Source organism: Neovison vison, chromosome 10, assembly GCF_020171115.1.
Source record: "Neovison vison isolate M4711 chromosome 10, ASM_NN_V1, whole genome shotgun sequence".
Classification (NCBI taxonomy): Eukaryota; Metazoa; Chordata; class Mammalia; order Carnivora; family Mustelidae; genus Neogale; species Neogale vison.
In genome coordinates, this window is record NC_058100.1 from 44,269,770 (window position 1) to 44,290,204 (window position 20,435).

At 40.4% G+C, this 20,435-nt stretch overlaps 1 protein-coding gene across 8 annotated transcripts in view; it reads right to left on the bottom strand.

The window, feature by feature from the left end:
- Window positions 1-368: 368 nt before the first annotated feature.
- SPATA45 (spermatogenesis associated 45) overlaps window positions 369-20,435 on the bottom strand; it is a 39,414-nt gene continuing 19,347 nt past the window's right edge. For 4 of the 8 annotated variants that reach the window (XM_044267156.1, XM_044267160.1, XM_044267158.1 and 1 more), the window contains 6 exons: window positions 19,793-19,905; window positions 11,963-12,087; window positions 9,255-9,342; window positions 6,746-6,818; window positions 4,922-5,236; window positions 369-469 (listed from right to left, as the gene is read on the bottom strand). In XM_044267156.1, the coding sequence (XP_044123091.1) occupies window positions 450-469; window positions 4,922-5,198 (297 nt within the window). In that variant the 5' untranslated portion in view covers window positions 5,199-5,236; window positions 6,746-6,818; window positions 9,255-9,342; window positions 11,963-12,087; window positions 19,793-19,905 and the 3' untranslated portion in view covers window positions 369-449. Of the gene's footprint in view, window positions 470-4,921; window positions 5,237-6,745; window positions 6,819-9,254; window positions 9,343-11,962; window positions 12,088-13,282; window positions 13,309-19,792; window positions 19,906-20,435 lie in introns of those variants that run through there. The other 4 variants (XM_044267163.1, XM_044267157.1, XM_044267161.1 and 1 more) reach the window with 4 other exon arrangements.

Below are 20,435 nucleotides of genomic sequence, written 5' to 3' on the forward strand. Positions count from 1 at the left end.
ACTTTAGTCTTTAACTTGACTGAGTGGGATTACATTCTACTAATTTCAGAAACAAGCTGTTTAAACATTCTAGGTTGGGGCATCTGGCTGGCTCAGTTGGAAGAGGATGCAGCTCTTGATCTTGGGATCATGGGTTCAAGACCCATGTTGGGTATAGAGATTATTTAAATAAACTTTAAAAAAAAATTTTAGCTTACAAAAGAGAAGATCACTGTAAAGTGAACTTTTGGCCATTCATCTTTGAGACTACCTTTAACCACTCAGAACCTCTCCAGAACATCCAAGTCTAAATAATGGGATGGAATAAATAAAGAAGTGTTTTATGTGACAATATAATGTTTTCTTGGGGAGCCAGTGAATTTTTTTAATTCTTTAATAATTAATATTTGTAAATAAGACATTAGAGAAGGATCAAAGGGAATATATTTCTGTGTCTCTGGAGATGCACTTTATCCAAATATGGCATTACCTGAAAAATAAAAGGTACTTGTTAATATAATGTGTAATACATTTCATAGTTCCAGAATAACCCTGAAGACAGAGAGGACGAGTACTGCTTCACAGATGTAGAAAGGAAGGCTTAGCAACATTAAATGACTAAGCACATGCCACTAGTCAATAGCAGAAGCAGTACTTGAATCCAAGTGTAATGGACTGAATGTTTGTGCCCCCCCTCCCCAATTCCTATATTGCACCTTAATCACAGTATGATGGTGAGGAGAGCTGGGGCCTTTGGGAGGTATTAAGTCATGAGGGTGGAGTCCTCATAAATGGGATTAGTGCCCTTAGAAGAGGCCAGAGAACCAGCTGGTGCTTTCTGCTCTGTGACACATGGCAAGAAAACAGCCCTCTCTAAACCAGGGAGTGGACATTCGTGAATAACCCGACCATGCTGGCACCCCGACTCAGACTTCCAGCCTCCAGAACTGTGAGAAGTACATGTTGTTTAAGCCACCCATTTGTTGTGATTTGTTCTAACAACCTGAACTAAAATACCTGCGTCTTCTGTTTTTAAGGCTAGCATGTTGAAGTAAGACCGCCCCTCTTTTGGCCTCCACATCTCCAGGTAGAAGGCTGAAAAGAGAGCTTGGAGATCTCCAGCTAAGAAAACCTGTTCCCTGGTCTTCACATCCCTATTGATAGAAGCAAAGAGGAGTCCCCAGAACCCCAAGTGCTCTTAGCAAAGCCCCCAACCTTTCTCAGATTTAACACTCGTGGCCTCACCACCACTGGAGACCGTGAAGACTAGTCTCATTCTGTTCCTTATCCCTGTTTACTTGGGCTACCTCAGGAAGCCAAGAGTTCTGAGAGGGAGTCAACCAAGAAACAGACTCAACTACAGAGTCAGAAGCGCTGGCTACCAGTGGTGGGGGGACGGGTCAAATAGGTGATAGGGATTAAAGGGTATACTTACCATGATGAAAAATAATAAAATTAAAATAATGGGGGGAAAGAAGCCAGGAGTTGTGGGTCGCCCCACATATCTCTGTGAGCAGCGGTGAATCTCCTGACCGGCACTTCCTGTTCCCTCCCAACCTGCTGCTTTATGTTTCTCCATTGCACTTACCCACTTACAACCCCCTGCCTCTACCTACACAAGTCCCACTGAATTCTAAACCTTATGAGGCAGGGGTTGTTTCTGTCACCGTACTGCCAAGCAAATGGAATAGTGCCACAAAAATCTGCTGAATGAATGTTTCTTCCTCTCTAGGTATGTACAAAGGGAAAGTGTAAAGTACTTTCTAATTCTTACTGTGTATGCCCAGCAAAATGTAACTCCTTATTATCCTCTTCCATTTAGTCTACAACAACAAATGTGCCATGGGAAACTCTAGGTTTGTAAGCCTTTGCCCAAGGGCACAGCTACCAGTCTCGAGAGGAATGAGGTAAGCTTTACCACGACTTCTGGAAAAATACATCCTACGTCCCAGTATTTATTCAATCATCAAATGAATATTTTCTGAGTGCCTAATTAACACCAGACACCATTCTCGGAACGGAATGAATAAAGCGATGAATAAACAGATACCATCAAGGGGCATTAGGGAGTGACAAACACTGTGGAGGGAAAGGACACCGGGTATGGTGTTGCAGGATGGATGTCTCCAACTCAGGAGAAAGGTCAGGGCCAGAAGTAGAAATGTGGGAGTCCCACGAATACAGAAGAGATTTTCAAGCCCCAAAACAGTTGAAGACCAGCAATCTGTCTCATTGAGATCACCTAAAAACTAAGTATAAATGATGAGAAGTGGGCCATCTTATAGAAAGAGGATGTGGGGGCACCTGGGTGGCTCAGTGGGTTAAAGCCTCTGCCTTCAGCTCAGGTCGTGATCCCAGGTTCCTGGGATCGAGCCCCGCATCTGGCTCTCTGCTCAGCGGGGAACCTACTTCCCTTCCTCTCTCTCTGGCTGCCTCTCTGCCTGCTTGTGATCTCTGTCTGTCAAATAAATAAATAAATAATCTTAAAAAAAAAAAAAAAGAAAGGATGTGATTTTACAGTTAATGATGTTTATCATTCAATTCAATACTTATTTGCTGATGGTTTACTGGAGTAATATGTTCATCGCATTTTATAAGTGATGTGCTATCTGATTTTTACAAATGAGTGTGGTTTTTTTCTTTGCATCTGCTGGCCTCCTGGGGGAGGGGTACTCTCTCATATCTGTTCTCAGTCTAGTGCGGTAGGGCTGAACTTTAGGTTTGGAATGTGGTAAGTTCTCTTTTGGGTTGAGCTTAACTTTCACTGATCTTAAGCTATCTCTTTTAAATCTCTTTTAAAACTATCTCTACTGGAAAGACCCTATATCACGGGATACCTGGGTGGCTCAATGGGTTAAGCCTCTGCCTTCAGCTCAGGTTGGGATCCCAGGTCCTGGGATAGAGACCCACATCAGGCTCTCTGCTAGGCAGGGAGCCTGCTTCCTCCTCTCTCTCTACCTGCCTCTCTGCCTACTTGTGATCGCTGTCTGTCAAATAAATAAATAAAATCTTTAAAAAAAAAAAAAAGACCTCATATCAAAGTGTTGTTCATGTGTGTTGTACCTCTCAATATTTACCACATCAGAAATTTAAATGGAGAAAAAATTTAAAGCTCAAGGGTGCAATTCCCGGGACGCCTGGGTGGCTCAGTTGGTTAAGTAGCTGCCTTCGGCTCAGGTCATGATCCCAGCGTCCTGGGATCGAGTCCCACATCGGGCTCCTTGCTCGGCAGGGAGCCTGCTTCTCCCTCTGCCTCTGCCTGCCTCTCTGTCTGCCTGTGCTCGCTGGCTCTCTCTCCCTCTGTCTCTGGCAAATAAATAAATAAAATCGTTAAAAAAAAAAAAAAGAGTGCAATTCCCCATTCCATTTAATGGTTAGAAGAATGATGTGATTGAAATCAAATTGCTTCTGGAAAACTCTGTTGTAGTCCCACGAGAGTAAAAAAGGTAAGTAATATCTCAGCATCATTATGAAAATAGCTTTGAGCTTGTGGATCCCCAAAAAAGACCTGAATACTCAGGAGTTCCCCAGGCCACCCTTTCAGAATCACTAATTTAGTCTAAAAAAGAAAAAGCATGTATTTGCATGCTAATTATCATAACATTTAAATTAGATCTATGCTTATTGTGTATCTCATCATCATAAAGTTGAATTTCTTTTTGAGTCTGTTCACTTAAAAGAAACAAAGAGCTTTTCTGCAATATTTAAAGGTTTATTTCAATGTTCCAGAATTGTTGGTTACTAACCTTAATATCATTAATGTTGGCTATGGAAATTACGTTTATTAGACTCTGTTTTGTAGAAAACCATGTGTATTCATGTGACATGGCAAACTATGTTTGTCATAGAAGGTAGATATTACCCTCTACCATTAAACTTGTGAAAACTAACCTACTAGTTGTGGCTTAACGCATCTAGTTCCAAGTAATTCAAGCAGAGTAAAAGATTATGCAGATGCACCTAGGACACTAGAGGCATTCCTCCTTGTAAAGAGTTATTTTTTTAGTATAATAAACACATCGCTATTACAGATTAACTCTGAAGCACATGGAGCACCTCAGTTTCCCACGCCACCCTGTGTCCCCTCTCTGTCCCACTGACTAAGAGCCTGGGGCAAATGAAAAGTCGTAACTCCTTCATCAAAGAAGTTAAATCTCCAAAATAGTGATTCTTTTGTTTCTGATCTAACTCAATCGTGTTGTTTGTATTTAATACAATTACACTTTTTTTTTCTTTTTACATAAAGGACAAAATGCCATCAGTTGCTTGTCTTGACTTAGAAACAAGTATTCACAGTCAAGAATAGTTACCCTTTCTCTTCCTCCTCCTGTAAAATAATATGACCACCACCACAAACCCCCATGCCAACCTCCACATTTTATTATTGTGACTCAGGGCCTCTTGTTTGATATTTGTCATCAAAATCATTTCAGTTTATCTCAGTTTTGCTCATGAAATTTTTGCAGAGGCAACAGAAATTGGTGAGAAGAGGTCTCTGCAGTTTTTGTGGTCTATTACAATGATCTACAACAACTTTCCTCAAAATATGGCTCTCATCACCAGCATCAGCATCAGCATCTCCTTATCCTGCTGAAAATGCAGATTCTGGGACCCAAAAGAGAGCCTACTCAATGAGTCAGTCTGGAGAAGGAGCTTGGGATTCTCTAAGCACGAGAAACTGACAATCTCTGGTCTAGAGTAGATCTTATATCCACTAATCTCCTTTACTGATGTTTTTTACTTCAGACAGATTTCCTTTAAACTATCCCAGAACGATACTTCCTGAAACTCTCTCAACCCCAGAAACTCCCCACAAGTTTACTTATAAATCCCACCCCCACCTCCCACCCCCCACCCCCTCTCCACCCCCACCCCCCACCCCCCACCCCCTCCCCACCCCTGCCCCCATCAACTGAGCGGGAATCCTACAGTAACAACTTACTTTTGGGGGGAAAGTGCCTTTTCTCCGTGTGAGCAAGGAGACTCAGTGTGACCCAGGAGCTCCTGCCACTATCAGGGACAGATTCTTTGCTTTGGGTGTGAGTAGAAGACATGCATGCACCACTGAAATGCCTCTTTTGAACTCTCAGTAAACTGACTTGATTGCTTCTTTCCACAAGGCAGTTGGATTCACGCTTTTCATTTATCTCCTCCAGGAGACAGCGTTTGCCTTCTTTGAGCTTTCTAATGATTTCACTGGTTCTTCTCTTGGAAGTCATTATGCTGACAAACTAAACATCAAGTGATTCTTGCTGTCCTGCAAACAAAGGACAAAATACTATCAGGGACTGCTTGACCTCGAAGCCAATACTCATGGTCGGTTCCTCCTTCCCCTCCCCGAAAATACCACCCCCCACATCTCACTCCATTTTATTATTGTTTCCGAAGGTCTTTTTGTTTTTTGATGTTTCTTCAGGGGAAAAACATCGTGAAAAGAGGATTTTACATTGAACTACATAAAAAACTAATGAGGTACCATATGCTGGTTAATTGAATTTAAATACATAAAAAAAAGGGAAAAAAAGAGGATTGCAGTAAAAGAAAATATTTTGGTTTTGAAACAAATACTATGTGTTGATTCTTGCTTTAAGAGACTCTTGTTTCTTTTCATTATAAAATAAAACATATTAATTGTAGAAAATTAAGAGAATGCAGAAAAGCATAAGGTAGACAAGCTAAAATCACTCTTGATCCAGAGACAACCAAATTAACATTTTGGATGTTTCTTTCCCAATAAATATCCAAAGGGATTTTATTATAAAAAGTACAGGAGCACTGGGTGTGGTGCAAAAACAATGAATACTGTTACGCTGGAAAATAAATAAATTTTTTTTTAAAAGTACAGAAAAAAACATTAAATGGACTATGGCTGAACAGAAATTTAAAATCTTGAAGTACTGTTAAATATTTAGGAAGATTTTGCTTGTTAGGTCTATCAATTTGTCTTTTCAGACACGTGAAATACTTAAAAATCAAATAATGTTAAATTTACAAAAGAAGTTTAAAATATTTAAAGTATTAAATAAGTTTGTAAATGGACTGATTACTTAAAGGTGTTTAGTCTTCTCAATTTGGGTTAACTGAACATTAATTTCAGCGAAAATGAGGGTGAGCTATATATAAAAATAACTCAATTTATAGATAGAATACAAGAGTTATATGTTGAAATCAAAGGTTGACAGAAAGATTTTTAATGTTTTAATTTTATAAAATCAATATTAAGGGTGCCTGAGTGGCTCAGGTGTTCGACATCTGCCTTCCATTCAGGTCATGATCCCAGGGTCCGAGATTGAAACCAGATGTGAATCTCAGGACCCCTGCTCACCGGGAACCCTGCTTTCTCCCTCTAACACTGCTTGCATTCCCCTCTCGCTATGTATCTCTCAGTCAAATAAAATCTTAAAAAAATATATATATATATAATTTATATTATTTTATAACATATATATTATATATATACATATATATAAAATCAACTTTAATTTGAAATCCAAGTAACTATAAATGGTCCTTTTTACACACAAAGGCTCCTCTCAGACATTAAAAAAAATCTCACATTAACATTTTATCTCACATTAACATTTTATATAGATGAACAGAACTTTCTCTTAAGTGACTATGGTAGACTACATTATTTAGACATAACTCCCAGTGAAAACTACTAAAAATTCTGGGGAAGTTTTTTTTTAATTTGTTAATAATGAAATGATAAGAGAGTTAGAAAATAGCAGGTCCAAAATGAAGGAAAGCAAGAACAAGTACGTACAGAGGTAGACGGAACCTGTGCTTGCCTGAGGACGTCTTCTGATCCTGGAGGTTAAAGAAGTCATTTTGCTAGCCTAGAGGACAAGGGACAGAGAAATCAAAGCCCAAAGTCTATGCACAGTGGAGAGTCTAAAGTAGACCTTTTCCATAGTAAGTTGGCGTACAAAGGGTTACCCCCTCAGGGTGAGAGTGAAGACACAGTAAACTCACATTCCATCACGTACTTGCTGGAAGAATGTTGCTTTAGCATTAAGTGTAGCTATGGGGGAAAACCCTACCATGAAAAGTTGTAAGTGCTTCCTGATTCTCACATGGATTTTCAACCCAAATTCACAACTAGGGCAGTTGCAAGAAATAGCAAGGTGAAAAACAAGAACGGGGCAAGAAATAGCAAGCTGAGGAGCAAGGTGGTAGCAAGAATTTAGCTAAGGGGGTTCCAAGCTGGGAAGACATCCAAGTAACTGACATAAGCAAACTCAAGTCTTTTCTGGAAGAATTTCATCCTTGGCATCTGGGACTCACCAACAATACTTTTTCAAAGACAACAAATAGCACACAGCCAAGGATAATCAGTCAAGCGCAAAGGTAGATGACGCATCGTAAAGTGAGAACAGCAGCAACAAAACCATGAAATCTACATATGTGAGAAGCATCAGATGAATTATAGAACAATTATACGTACAACATCTAAAAAAGCAAAAGAAAATAAGTTTGCAGCATTGTTCAGGAAACAAGAAGCCAAAACGAATTTCTAGAAATGAGAAAATGTTATTAAGCAACATTTAATATAGGCTTAGCAGCAGATAAGAATTCAGATGAAGAGATATTTAGAGGCCTGGGGAATAAATCAGAAGCCAATATCCTGAATGCAGCACAGAAGTACAAAAAAGACAAAAGGTATGAAAAAGCAAAATATGTGGAGGACACAGTGAGAAGGTCAAACCTACATGAAATGGGAAATCCAGAGAACAAAAGTGAGGCAGAGACAAGACATAAAAAGATGTTTGAGAAATATTCAGAACTGACAAAGAACTGACTCAAGAAGCTCAAAGAATAACACTCAAGATTTTTTTTTGTTAAATCCACGCTTAAAGTGGAATTTGAAAGAAATTAAAAGGAAATATTAAAAGCCATGAAAAAATAAAACGACAGTGAACTAACAGCTAACCTCTCAAAAAGGAACAATAGAAGCCATAAGACAGAGAAATTATATTTTCAATGTAGTAAAGAAGTTATACAGATGGTAAGTCAGCACACCAAGAGATACTCAGTCTCATTGATTATTAGGGAGATGTAAATCAATACTACAGTGAGATACTGCCTATCACTAGAATGGCGGAAATTGAAAAGATTGACCAAATCAAGTGCTGAAGATGTGGAGGCACTGGAACTCTCGGACACTAATGGTTAGGATGTAGAGTGGTACAACTACTTTGGAAAACAGTGCAGTAGTTAAAAGTTAAACATATGTCTGCCATATGTTCTATTCCTAGTATTTACCTAACAAAAGTGAAAGTCTCTATACAAGTGTATGAAGAAACTATCTACACACAAGAAAATTTAGATATGAATGTTCATCACAGCTTTATTTTTATGAGCCAAAAAGTTCTACCAACCCAAATGTCCATCAACAGCTGAATGGATAAATTATGGTATATCCACACAATGGATACTACTCAGTTATAAAAAAGGAACATATTATTTTTTTAAGATTTTATTTATTTTTATTTATTTGACAGAGAGAGAGAGGTCACAAGTAGGCAGAGAAGCAGGCAGAGAGAGGAGAGGAAGCAGGCTCCCCGCTGAGCAGAGAGCCCGATGTGGGGCGTCATTGCCGGACCCTGGGATCATGACCTGAGCTGAAGGCAGAGAATTTAACCCACTGAGCCACCCAGGCATCCCTAATAAATATTTTTTGAATGAATGAAAAGTATATTACTTATAAATCTTGACTCCTATCACTTACTATTATATCATGAGAATTTTTCATGCCATCACATATAGGTCATTCATAATAAAAGTGAAATATTTTAAGACAGTGTGGTACTTTTTCACATGGAATTAAAATAATATATTTGATTAGCCCATTTATTGTTAGACTTGTAGGTTGTTTACACTTCGAACAGTACACTTTGAAACATATTGAAGCACAAAAATCACACAAACACTGTTTTAGGAAACCCATTGGAGTCATCAGTTGGTCATTCCTGGATACACAAAAGGAGAAGAGGCGTATTTCAACATTCTCTGGCTAACACATAAATCTTACATGTATTTGTACTTGCAGAAGATAGTCCCTGAACAAAAGGAAAGGGTTTAAGGGAGAATGGAATTTGAACCCTTTACCCCCTTCCCCTGTCCAAAGCCCAAGGAAGACTAGAATTTAATGCAAGATGGTAAAGAATTGTCTCAGGAAGACAATGCCATAGGAATGCTGTAAAACTCAACAGCATACAACAATAAACATTTATCCTCATGCTCAGTAGTGGATTGAGCTGGGCTGGGCTCACCTGAGAACTTGGCTTCTGGCTTAAAGGTCTGACTGGGCTTGGCTCCGCGGTGAAGGTTGAGCTTAGATCTGTTCCCAAAATTTTAGAACTGGGAAAAACAAAGAAATCTATTTTCCTCTAATCTAACATGTCAGATGGGATCTACATCTCCTATCCTTATTTTGTTCCTAGGAATTTTAATAGTATAAGAGAATTTTTTTTTTTTTTAAGGCAAAGGATAGGAGAAGAAAACAATTTCTTCTTGAACTGCAATGTCATTTTGCCACCTCCGGCAGGCATAGTATTTCCATTTTCCATTTCTGTTTCCTGTCTCCCTGGAAAACCCTTGGTATTAGGCAGCATATCTTTCACAGTAAAATTGGAGTTCAAGCTCATATAATGTAGTAACCCAATAAAAAGCAATTGACAACTGACCTTCTTAAATGTATAAATCCAGTAATGTTTGCTCACAAACATAAAAGAAAATATATAACTACCAGAAAATGAACACTTGGTACTCAAATGATTTAAGTAAACTTTCTCTTTAGACAAGATGTCAGTTTCAGACATGAAAAGAGAAAAAATACCTTTTCAACTTTGGATCTAGCAAGTTTAAATTGAAAGAAGACAAAATATTTTACATACTCAATTAACACTAAAGAACTGAATTGGCCTCGATAAGCCTAACTCTATTCCAATCATCAATTAATTATCCAGTGTAGTGGAAACAAAATATGGTTTTACTTAAATAGTTTAAATACCTCATTTTTTGTCATCAGTTTCAACTTACTTTTACTAGAGATACTAGTTTGTCAGAATTTAGACTTTTTGAATTATATCCCTTCTAACACTTTTACTGCTTATCCTCTCTAGGGGATGAAATCAAACTGGGACATGACTAAAGGAAAAGAAAACAAGGTATGTTTTTATATGACACACAAAATAACTGTATGACCTTAGTTAAGTCACCTTCTCTGGGCACTCAGTTTCCTTAAATGTTAAGTGGAAATAATACCCAACCCTCAGAGTGTCACAAGGATTAAATGACCTAATATAGCCAATCCTTAATAAATGGTAACCTTTTTGTAAAGATTTGCTTATTTATTTGAGAGAGAGCACAAGCAAGGGCAGGAGCAGAGGGAGAGGGAGAGAATCTCAAGCAGACTCCCCAAAGAGCTCAGAGGCTGACGAGGGGCTTGATCTCACGACCCTGAGATCATGACCTGAGCTGAAACCAAGAGTCAGAAGCTTAACCAGGAGAGCCACCCAGATGCTCCAAATGGTAACTTTAGTACATCAGTTAGGCACTGTGAAATAAAGGATTTGGGCAATTGGAGAAATAGTATTTCTTGTCCCTCCAATTATGTTTTGTTTTGTTTTGTTTGTCCCTCTAGTTATTGATCTGTTTACTTGCTATGTAACCAGAATCAGCTACGTAATTTGTGGGGCCTAGTGAAAAATGAAATTGTACGGCTCGTTACTGAAAATTCATTGAAAATTTCAAGATGGCAATAGTAGAGCATTAAAGCAAGTGTGGGGCCCTTTTGAGCATAGGATCCTGTGTTAGTGCAGAGGTCACATGCCTATGAAACTGACTCTGTGTTTGATATAGTAACAGGATGATTTCTATGATTTATTCACCCAGTTTTAGTCTTTTAAATGGCGATAAGTGGGCACCTGGGTGGCTCAGTGGGTTGAGCCTTTGCCTTCGGCTCAGGTCATGGTCTCGGGGTCCTGGAATCAAGTCCCGCATCGGGCTCTCTGTTCGGCGGGGGGCCTGGTCCCTCCCCAACCCACCTGCCTCTCTGCCTGTGTGTGGTCTATCAAATAAATAAATAAAATCTTTTAAAAAAATAAAATAAATGGCAATAAGTAATGTGCCTAACCTATGGTTTTTTAAAGGGCTTTGAGTGGCGCCTGGCCGGTTCAGTTGATGGAGCATGTGACTCTTGATCTCAGGGTTGTAAGTTCGAGCCCCACAATGGGTGTGGAGATAACTTTAAAAAAACCAAAATCTTAAAAAACCCACAAAAAATAAGAAAAGGGTTTTGAAAATATTAAGCATACACAGAGAGAACATCATTATTCATGAATTCCATATTAGCAAATGTGTCTACTCATAAAAATTTGTTATCTCAAAATCAATACTTGTGACATTTTCATTGTCATTCCCAGAAATTCGCAGAGCAGCAAAAATTTTAGTCTCCTTGGGGTGCATATTCCCAGCTAAGGTCCAACAAGGGAACACTCTGCCTTCTTGCTTCAGCTCTCATACTATAAACCAGTGTCCTTTTCCTCATGTATTCAGTGTCATTATATTTTAGGATGCTCCCCACCCGAGTTGAGTGCCAAAGTGTTGTCTGGTGCTTCGAACAGCAAGAAGGCTCTAGTGAGCTTTATGTGTGTTAGATAAGCTTTGTTCAGGTATGACTTCTAGCGCTTTTGGTTGTGAGTTCAATGTTAGTGAATCAACAGTATGTATTAAATACTGTGTCTTTAAACAGATACATACATAAAATAAGGTTACATATTGATTGGTTGACAAAAATGTTATGACCAGAGGCTCACAAGAACCTAACCCTCTTTTTCCCCTAGGAACAGTGGCTGAGTATTTGATCATTCAGTGTTTGGGGCCACTTTATAGAACGTAACTACTGCAATAACAAGAATCAACAGTGCAAATAGAGAAAATATACTACTGTTCCTACAGGTATGTTATCATAAAGTACCTTTACTGTACAGCAACCCGAAGCCTATTTGAAGTCCACTGGTTTGCATCAGCCTACTGGAACGTTACCCTGGTGATGGAACATTATGATCTAAGCCATTCCAATGTTGTTCTATTCATAGAACCCTAATTAAGAGAAACGATAGCGTTAGAGAGACCACTTACTTATCAGCCATATATCCTTGAATAAATTACTCAATCTCTCTTAATATCAGTTTCTTCATCTGAGATAAAGATATCAATTTTGTGAAGTTGCATGTTTGTGTGTGGGTGGTAGGAGGCAGGAGGGGGCTGGAAGTAAATGAGATATGTGTGTAAATTAAATGAGAAATACATTTTTACATTGTGCCTGCTATTGATTTATTACATGTACTGATATTTCTTGAACATGTACTCAGTGCCTGGTATTGTTCTGGGTAGTGAGGACAAATGGGTACCTACCCCCACGAAGCTTAGAGTTTAAAGGTTTAAGGTAGGTACTTAGTAAATCATAGCTATTCTTACTGATTTTTTTTGAACCTCATATTTTACTTGGGAATTATTTTATTCATTTATCATTTTTTCTCAGAAGAGGAAGCCTCCCACAAAAACAAGTCTTCAGAAATACAAAAGTCATAATTTCTTCCTCTCTTTACAGGACTTTGTGATAGAAGAAATAAGACTGGTATTGAAGAAAGCAGTTCACAATGCCAGAGAAATGAATTCCCTAAGGACCTATAGGAAGGGTCAGCAAAAAAAGACCACCTGACGCTGCTGATACTGGGGTAAAACAAACAAACAAACAAACAAACAAGAAAACTCTTGAGACTAATGCAGGTGGTTGCTCAGGATGAGAAGGTATTTTGCCACTGCTGGCTTTTTGTTTTTTTAGAAAAGTTCCCAGATAATCCAAAAGGCTTCAAAGAGACCTAATTTGTTGGGCACAACCCTTGCATCTGAGGCCCAGGGGCTATATTCAAACCCTCTTCTTACAGTGCAAGCTGGGGGACGAGTTCTCCCTCGTGGGCTTCAGTGTCCGTAGCTGTGAAATGGGCTTCTATCACTACAGAGCTACTGTGAGGATTAAATGAGATAACACATGAAGGGACTTGAAAACCATAAAGTATATAAAGCAAATGTCGGGGAAGAAAAATTTTTCTCTACCCTCAAGCTTTTTCTGGCTGGTCTAAGAATTAAATTAACATGAGACAGGTAACAGGAAAGAATCAATCTAATTTGTATATACAGAGCTCCTACAGATATGGCTAAGGCAGGCAGCTTTTTTTTTTTAAACAAAGAAACAATAAATTGGTGAGGAATTGACAGGATAAAGAAAACTTACGTTTGGGCGCCTGGGTGGCTCAGTGGGTTAAGCCGCTGCCTTCGGCTCAGGTCATGATCTCAGGGTCCTGGGATCGAGTCCCGCATCGGGCTCTCTGCTCGTCAGGGAGCCTGCTTCCCTCTCTCTCTCTGCCTGCCTCTCCATCTGCTTGTGATTTCTGTCTAATAAATTAAAAAAAAAAAAAAAAAAGTTTAAAAAAAAGAAAACTTACGTTTGGAAACTTCAACCAGTAAGGAATTCTAGACAGATTTTGGATGGGAGTTGTCAGTTAATAAAAGTAACAAGGTTTGGGGCGCCTGGGTGGCTCAGTGGGTTAAGCCGCTGCCTTCGGCTCAGGTCATGATCTCAGGGTCCTGGGATCGAGTCCCGCATCGGGCTCTCTGCCCAGCAGGGAGCCTGCTTCCTCCTCTCTCTCTCTGCCTGCCTCTCTGCCTACTTGTGATTTCTCTCTGACAAATAAATAAATAAAATCTTTAAAAAAAAAAAAAGTAACAAGGTTTATTTATATAGGCTTCGTCACCCTAAATTCTCTATCTGTGATGATAAGGATGTCTCTCTACCTTCTGATACAGGGAGGGTACCTTTCACATGGGAGGTTAGTTTCTTGCTCTCTGGACACGAAGGAGAGTCAGTGTATCTATCCTTTTTGCACTGGCTGTTTCTTAAGTTACTTTAATTCAAAATAATCAAGATGCCAACATAGCATATTTTGGAGTAGCCTACCCGGAGCCCCAACACAAGCATTATGAGTTTTTCTAAAATGTACATTGGTTAGATAGATTATTAATTCAGAAAGTTATGTGAGTTGTATCCAAGAGCAATTCTCCATCATTATTTTACAGTTCAATTATTTGTCACATAAGAAAGCCAATTTGAGTAATTTTTTTTTTAATTTGAGTAATTCTTTCTTTTTTTTTTAAGATTTTATTTATTTATTTGACGGAGAGAGATCACAAGCAGGCAGGCAGAGAGAGAGGAGGAAGCAGGCTCCCTGCTGAGCAGAGAGCCCGATGCGGGACTCGATCCCAGGACCCTGAGATCATGACCTGAGCCGAAGGCAGCGGCCCAACCCACTGAGCCATCCAGGCGCCCAAATTTGAGTAATTTTTAAGCCAACAATTTTTCTCTCACTCAGAGGTTACTCTCCCAGGAGAGAGTTCAGGCTCCATGCTAAGGTATCCTATTCCCATCTTCCTGGATTTACTCTGGCTTGCTACCATGAGTTTAGGGTTGGCCACCACAGGATGTAATGCTTTAGCATGAGCATTATTTTGAACCCCAGACAATCAATGCACATAAGCAGGAGGGCATACCCAATGCATGTTGTATCTGAGACTATGCTATAGGTTGTATCTGAGAGACAAAAGCTTGTCCTAAAATGCTTGTAGCAATGCAATTATTTTCAAGGCAGTATCGATGTAAAGGTTTGTTAAAATTAGGTAAGCCTAGGGCTGGGGTGTTGACAATATTAATCCCAGGCTTTAGAGGATGGTGATGTCTCTGAAGACCAGGAAATGGGCTCTGGGGTGGTCTCTGGGAGAAGAGCATACAGAGGTTTAACAAAGTCTACAGAATCAGGAATCCATTGACTGCAGTAGCCAACTACCCCCCCCAAAATGTACATAATAGCCACTTACTTGTCTCGGGGAAAAGGATGAACAAAAGTGACTCAAGGTGTTTTGGAGCCAGCTTTCCAATGCCCTGAGATCTCTCCTGTCCTAAGTAGTGAACAGTTGTTCGCACGCACTGCAGTTTACATGTGGAGGCTTTACGGCCTCATTCAGTCAGTGCCTTTAGGAGGATGAGGGAATCTATAAGAGCTCCCTGCTTGGTTTGATTATCCCCTGATTAGAATCAGAGGTGACAGGTAGAGATAAATCCTCTGAGCAGATGGTAGAGAAAGTCACATGAGTGTCAAAGAATCCCATTCCTGGGGCACCTGGGTGGCTCAGTGGGTTGGGCCGCTGCCTTTGGCTCAGGTCGTGATCTCAGGGTCCTGCGATTAAGCCCCACATCGGGCGCTCTGCTCAGCGGGGAGCCTGCTTCCCCATCTCTCTCTGCCTGCCTCTCTGCCTACTTGTGATCTCTGTCAAATAAATAAATAAAATCTTAAAAAAAAAAAAATCCCATTCCTGATCCTCTATTTTAAAGTTAATGGTGGGCTTTGAGGTGTGACTGAGGCCTGGCTGCCACTGCCATTTAAGGGCGAATTGTCCCTCAGGAGAAAAACACATTCTCTCAGGGTGATGGGGCTTAGGGACATTGCTTCTTAAACTTTACTTTTTCATAAGTACAGGACAATTTCTCTTCCAGTGACCTGGATTCTTGCACTATCTTTGATTGCCTGGAGGCGAACAGGGAGAGCTCTGAATGGGCCTTGAATTACTCAGTCACGCTCTCACCTTTCCAAAGACTCAAGCTGCAAAGCAAGAATTATTGCTAGGAGTTCTTTTTTTTTTTTTTTTAAAGATTTTATTTATCCACTTGACAGAGATCACAAGTAGGCAGAGAGGCAGACAGAGAGAGAGGGGGAAAGCAAGCTCTCTGCTGAGCAGAGAGCCCAATGCGGGGCTTGATCCCAGGACCCCAGGATCACGACCTGAGCTGAAAGCAGAGGCTTTAACCCACTGAGCCACCCAGGCGCCCCGCTAGGAGTTCTTTTTTAATCCTGCTTTCCTGCTCTTTTCAAAGAATTAAGTAGCTGCCTCCATTTTTATGCCAAGTGGCTGCCCTGACCAACTGACCATGCGGATTTGTTATTGGATATCAGGGAGAAAATATCCCACTAAAGCAGAAATTAAAAGTTCCGATGTTCCAGGGCTTCTGGATTTAATAAAATCTGCCTTTGAAAAGTTTACATAAAACATTCAACAAAGGCTTTTATGCACTCTTCTTTCTAAGTACATGGTTCAACCTCAGACCAATCTACTTTGAGGGGGAACACCTCTAACAGAGCTCCCATGCAAGCCTCCAGCTGAGCTGCTTCCTGGTACATGTGCAGGACGGCCTGAGAAAGGCTCAGGCCATCTGCTTCCTCTGTGAGGGGATTTTCTCCAGACCATCTAGCTTGTCCCCTAACCATCATATAATCCTGGGTAAGAAGAACACCCCTACATAGCCGGTCTACGGTCTACGTCTCTTTGAGTGGGATTGTAAATAACCACTAACCTTTCTAACTCATCTCTAAATTTGGTAGGATGTGGAGAACAAAGGCAAAAGAAAAATTTAAATTTCCTTACGACTTACAGCCCACTGAGAAGTTCCTGAGGGTGACCAACATTCCTCTAGGGACTCAACTGCCTCCATGTTAATACTTTGATAAGGGCAAAAGGCAGCCTTAGCTTAACATTAGCACAAACTGCAGGATCCTATTGGTCTTCTTTAACATATGGAAATCCCTTTGGAAACTTCCTTTATCTCTCCCCCCAACCCCAAGATATATGTTAGAAATCATCCTCCAAGCATATGGCCCACTGATACACACCTGAAGGGTCTCATGACTAAGGTTTTACTAGACAGTAGTAAATGACCTTGTTCTAACAATAGCTAGCCCCTCAAGGTGCTGGAAACGTTGCCCCCAAATTCCTTAGAGACTTCACCATCCCTACACCCCCTCCCAGCTTGAGACTATATGATCAGCCACTCCTCATGACCCCAGTGCTGCTCTGCCTGCTGGTCCTGTTCCCTAGCTTTCATAAAACCACCCCTTTTGCACCAAAGACACTTCAAGATTTCTTTCTTGACTGTTCACTACCGAACCCCAACATTTTCACATCACTCCAAGGGCAGAAGTAAAAGGATTTTATAATTTAAAAGATCTGCTGCTGTCCTGGGGACATGAATTCTTTGCCCAGGCGGTCCAGGATACATGCACAAAGGACATTGCACAGAAATGCCTGAAACTGGCAGAGCTTGATTACAGAGCCCTGGGAAGTAGGAGGAGTTGAATTGTAAGGGATAGCAAAGCAAGCCCTGTTGCTCTCCTGGGGCACTTTTGTTAAATTCACTTCCTGACATTCAGTATTTACATAAGGAAACTGTATTTCCTGGGCCTAGAGATCAGGCAGAAGCACTCTCTGCAAATCTCATGAAGAAAGGGAAATTTTAATAGGCAGCTGGGTGTTAAAGAGTTTTTTTTGGGTGGGGGGGAAGGTGATAGCAAAGGCCTTTGTTGTTGCACAGGCAATAAAGATGCTGTTGCGAAAACATGAAACATCTCTGGTCACAGATCACTAATCTGTGACACCAGGCAGGTGCTACTGAAATGGGACTTTTCCGGCACTAACAAGCAACAAAGTTTGAGAAAGCAAAGTCCCCTTATGTTCTGGGCCCCTTACAACAAACTTCTCTGATTGCTGACACTGCCAGTCAAAGAGCATGTCTTGGAACCCCAACTGGCCACCAGGTAGACCCCAGGCAGTGCACCCTCCCAATGGTGAAGACCAGAGAGCGTATTTTTACTGGTCATAAAAATAAGCATCAAAGGCCTTTTATAGTCTATCTTTGTAAATGAACTCTCTAGATCTTGTGAGAGCAGCATATTTTTCTCTCTCTTGTGAGATGCCTCTTGTGTCCTTGGCTTCAGTTTGACTCACTGTTGAGATGAATAGATCCTACTCAACAATTACCAGACAATGGATCTTCTTTTTTTGTTTGTTTGGGGTTTTTAAAGATTTTATTTATTTGACAGAGAGAGAGAGAGAGAGAGAGATCACAAGTAGGTAGAGCAGCAGGCAGAGAGAGGGGGGAAGCAGGTTCCCTGCCGAGCAAAGAGCTGGATGCGGAGCTTGATCCCAGGACCCTGAGAAGATGAACTGAGCCGAAGGCAGAGGCTTAACCCACTGAGCCACCCAGGCACCCTGACAATGGATCTTCTGAATCAGAGAAACTTTGATGTTTGAAAAATTTAACAGGGCTCTCATCCTAAAGAATTGTCTTAATGGCATCTGTGCAAAGACCAAATTCAGAAGTGGATACAAAAGTATATAACATCCTTCTTCCAAGGGAAATCTTGGAATCCTTTTTCCAAGATGAGAACAAAAACAGAAATTAGACTTGGAACAAAAATTTAAAAAATTAAAACTGCACATCCAACATAAATTCCTCCTTGTGGGGAGTCAGCTTCTGCCTTGTCCTCAGCTTGCTTTCTGCTCCCTCTCATTAAGAAGGAGGAATTTATGTCAATGTGGAGTTTTAATCTTTGTTCTAATTTCTGTTTTTGTTTTTGTTTTCATCTTGGAAAAAGGATTCCAAGACGTCCCCCCCACACCATAGTATCTCATCAGCCACCCCTCACAATACCCATGCAGCAGCTCTTTCTGCCCACGAGTCCTGTCCCCGGGCTTTAATAAAACCACATTTTTACACCAAAGACATTGCAAGAATTCTTTCTTGGTCATTGGCTCCTGACTCCACCCCAACAAACCTCACATGTATTCTAAAACCCTATCATTAAGAACCAAACAATGAAATGCACCATCTTATGGCACACCTGTTTATTTTATGTCTAAGATCTGTGGTCCTGGAAACTGTAAGAAAAAAGTTGGTCACTATTTAGCAGCAGATTTTGCAATACCTTTAAGAATCAAGGGAAAGTTCCTGATTATAGCCTTAATTTACATTTATCCCTAATCAGAGAAGTAGGGACCTGCCAAAAGGACTAAAACCCTTCTAGTGGCTCCTTTCTAACTCCATGATGTAAATTTGGGGAACTGACCAATGAGATGGCTTCTTTAGCTTGTAAACATTTAGAGGCATAGTTAGATTTTCTCCTTGCCTGAAATAAAAGGTTGCTTTCAGTTCCAGAGGTCACCCCTTTAGCTATGGCCTGGGAAATACAAATGAGAGCATTATCCTTCTGGCCAATTCCAGAATCAAGGAAAGGAAAAAGAGAATGGGTTTCATGTTTAGTTCAAGTACGAAGTCTTGATCCGTCGTCTTGGGCAGAAGCAGTTTACCTCAATGCCAGCTACTTCTCTTCCCTGCCAATTTGATTTGGAAATCTCCAGCATCTATGGAGGGATCATGGGGACCTCCTTCAGTTGTGATGTGTGTACCCAAGGCTCAATGCCTTCTACTTTTGCAGCAGTATTGGTCATCAGGGGCACTTGGTAAAGTCTCTTTCAATGGGGCTCAAGGGCTGTCTTTCTTTGATAATATTTTCAGAATACCTCATCATCAGGCTCTAAACTGTGATCAACAGAATCCTTTGAATTGGGAAACCAGTGAGCCTTCTTTAACCTGTGGATGATAGACTTTAGAGACTTACAGCCGCTCATCATGCTTTCGTGAGACAACCAGATCAGCAGAAATTAGTACAGTGGTAGAATTTTAAGAAGATTGCAAGGTTTTCATTAAGGCTGGTGTGATTTGCCCAGTGAAGTGGGTGTCCCGATCATTAGAGATTACAGGTGTACCCCAAGTGGGAAGTACATTTTTTAAACAGTTTTTGTTTTTTTTAAACCCATTGTAAAGGCATCAGACTTGCCAAGGGGGGAGGCTTCAACCCACCTGGAAAAACATACAAACAGTAACAAGAACACATTGATCACCCATATGAAGTGGGAGATGAATGAAGTCCAGCTGTAGGTGCTCAGAGGGTCCAAAGGGAAGATGTCTGAGGCCTATGGAGACAAAAACAATTTTTTTAGGATTATGGACCTGACAAGTCAGACATTGCTCATGGACTGTTCTTGCAATTTTATACAAGTCTCTCCACCAACGTCTATAGTTTGAGTCATCGTAAATGCTTCATGGTGGGTAAAGGAATGCAAAACCCACCAAAAAAATGGGATTTGCCAGGGACCTGGGAAAAACCCAGCAGCTGTCTTGGCTTTCCCATAGCCCTGGCTGTTTAATTTACAGTGATTGTTCAATTTTGCAGATTCAGGAGGGGACTGTTGCTATGTTACAAGGACATCAGGATGGGAAGAGTCCATCTGTGAGGACCGTTGTTTGTAGAAGCAGAATGTACTTGTCACATGTGCCCAGATCTTACAAACACAACATAAAAAAAACTTAGTATTACCTCTAGTTTGGCAATGCTTCCTATATAATTTGACACATCAAATGAGCCTACTTAGTTCAGTAAATCTTTTGGAACGGTCCAGGTCAAAAAGACTTAAGCAGACCAAAAGTCTACAAACAAAACAAA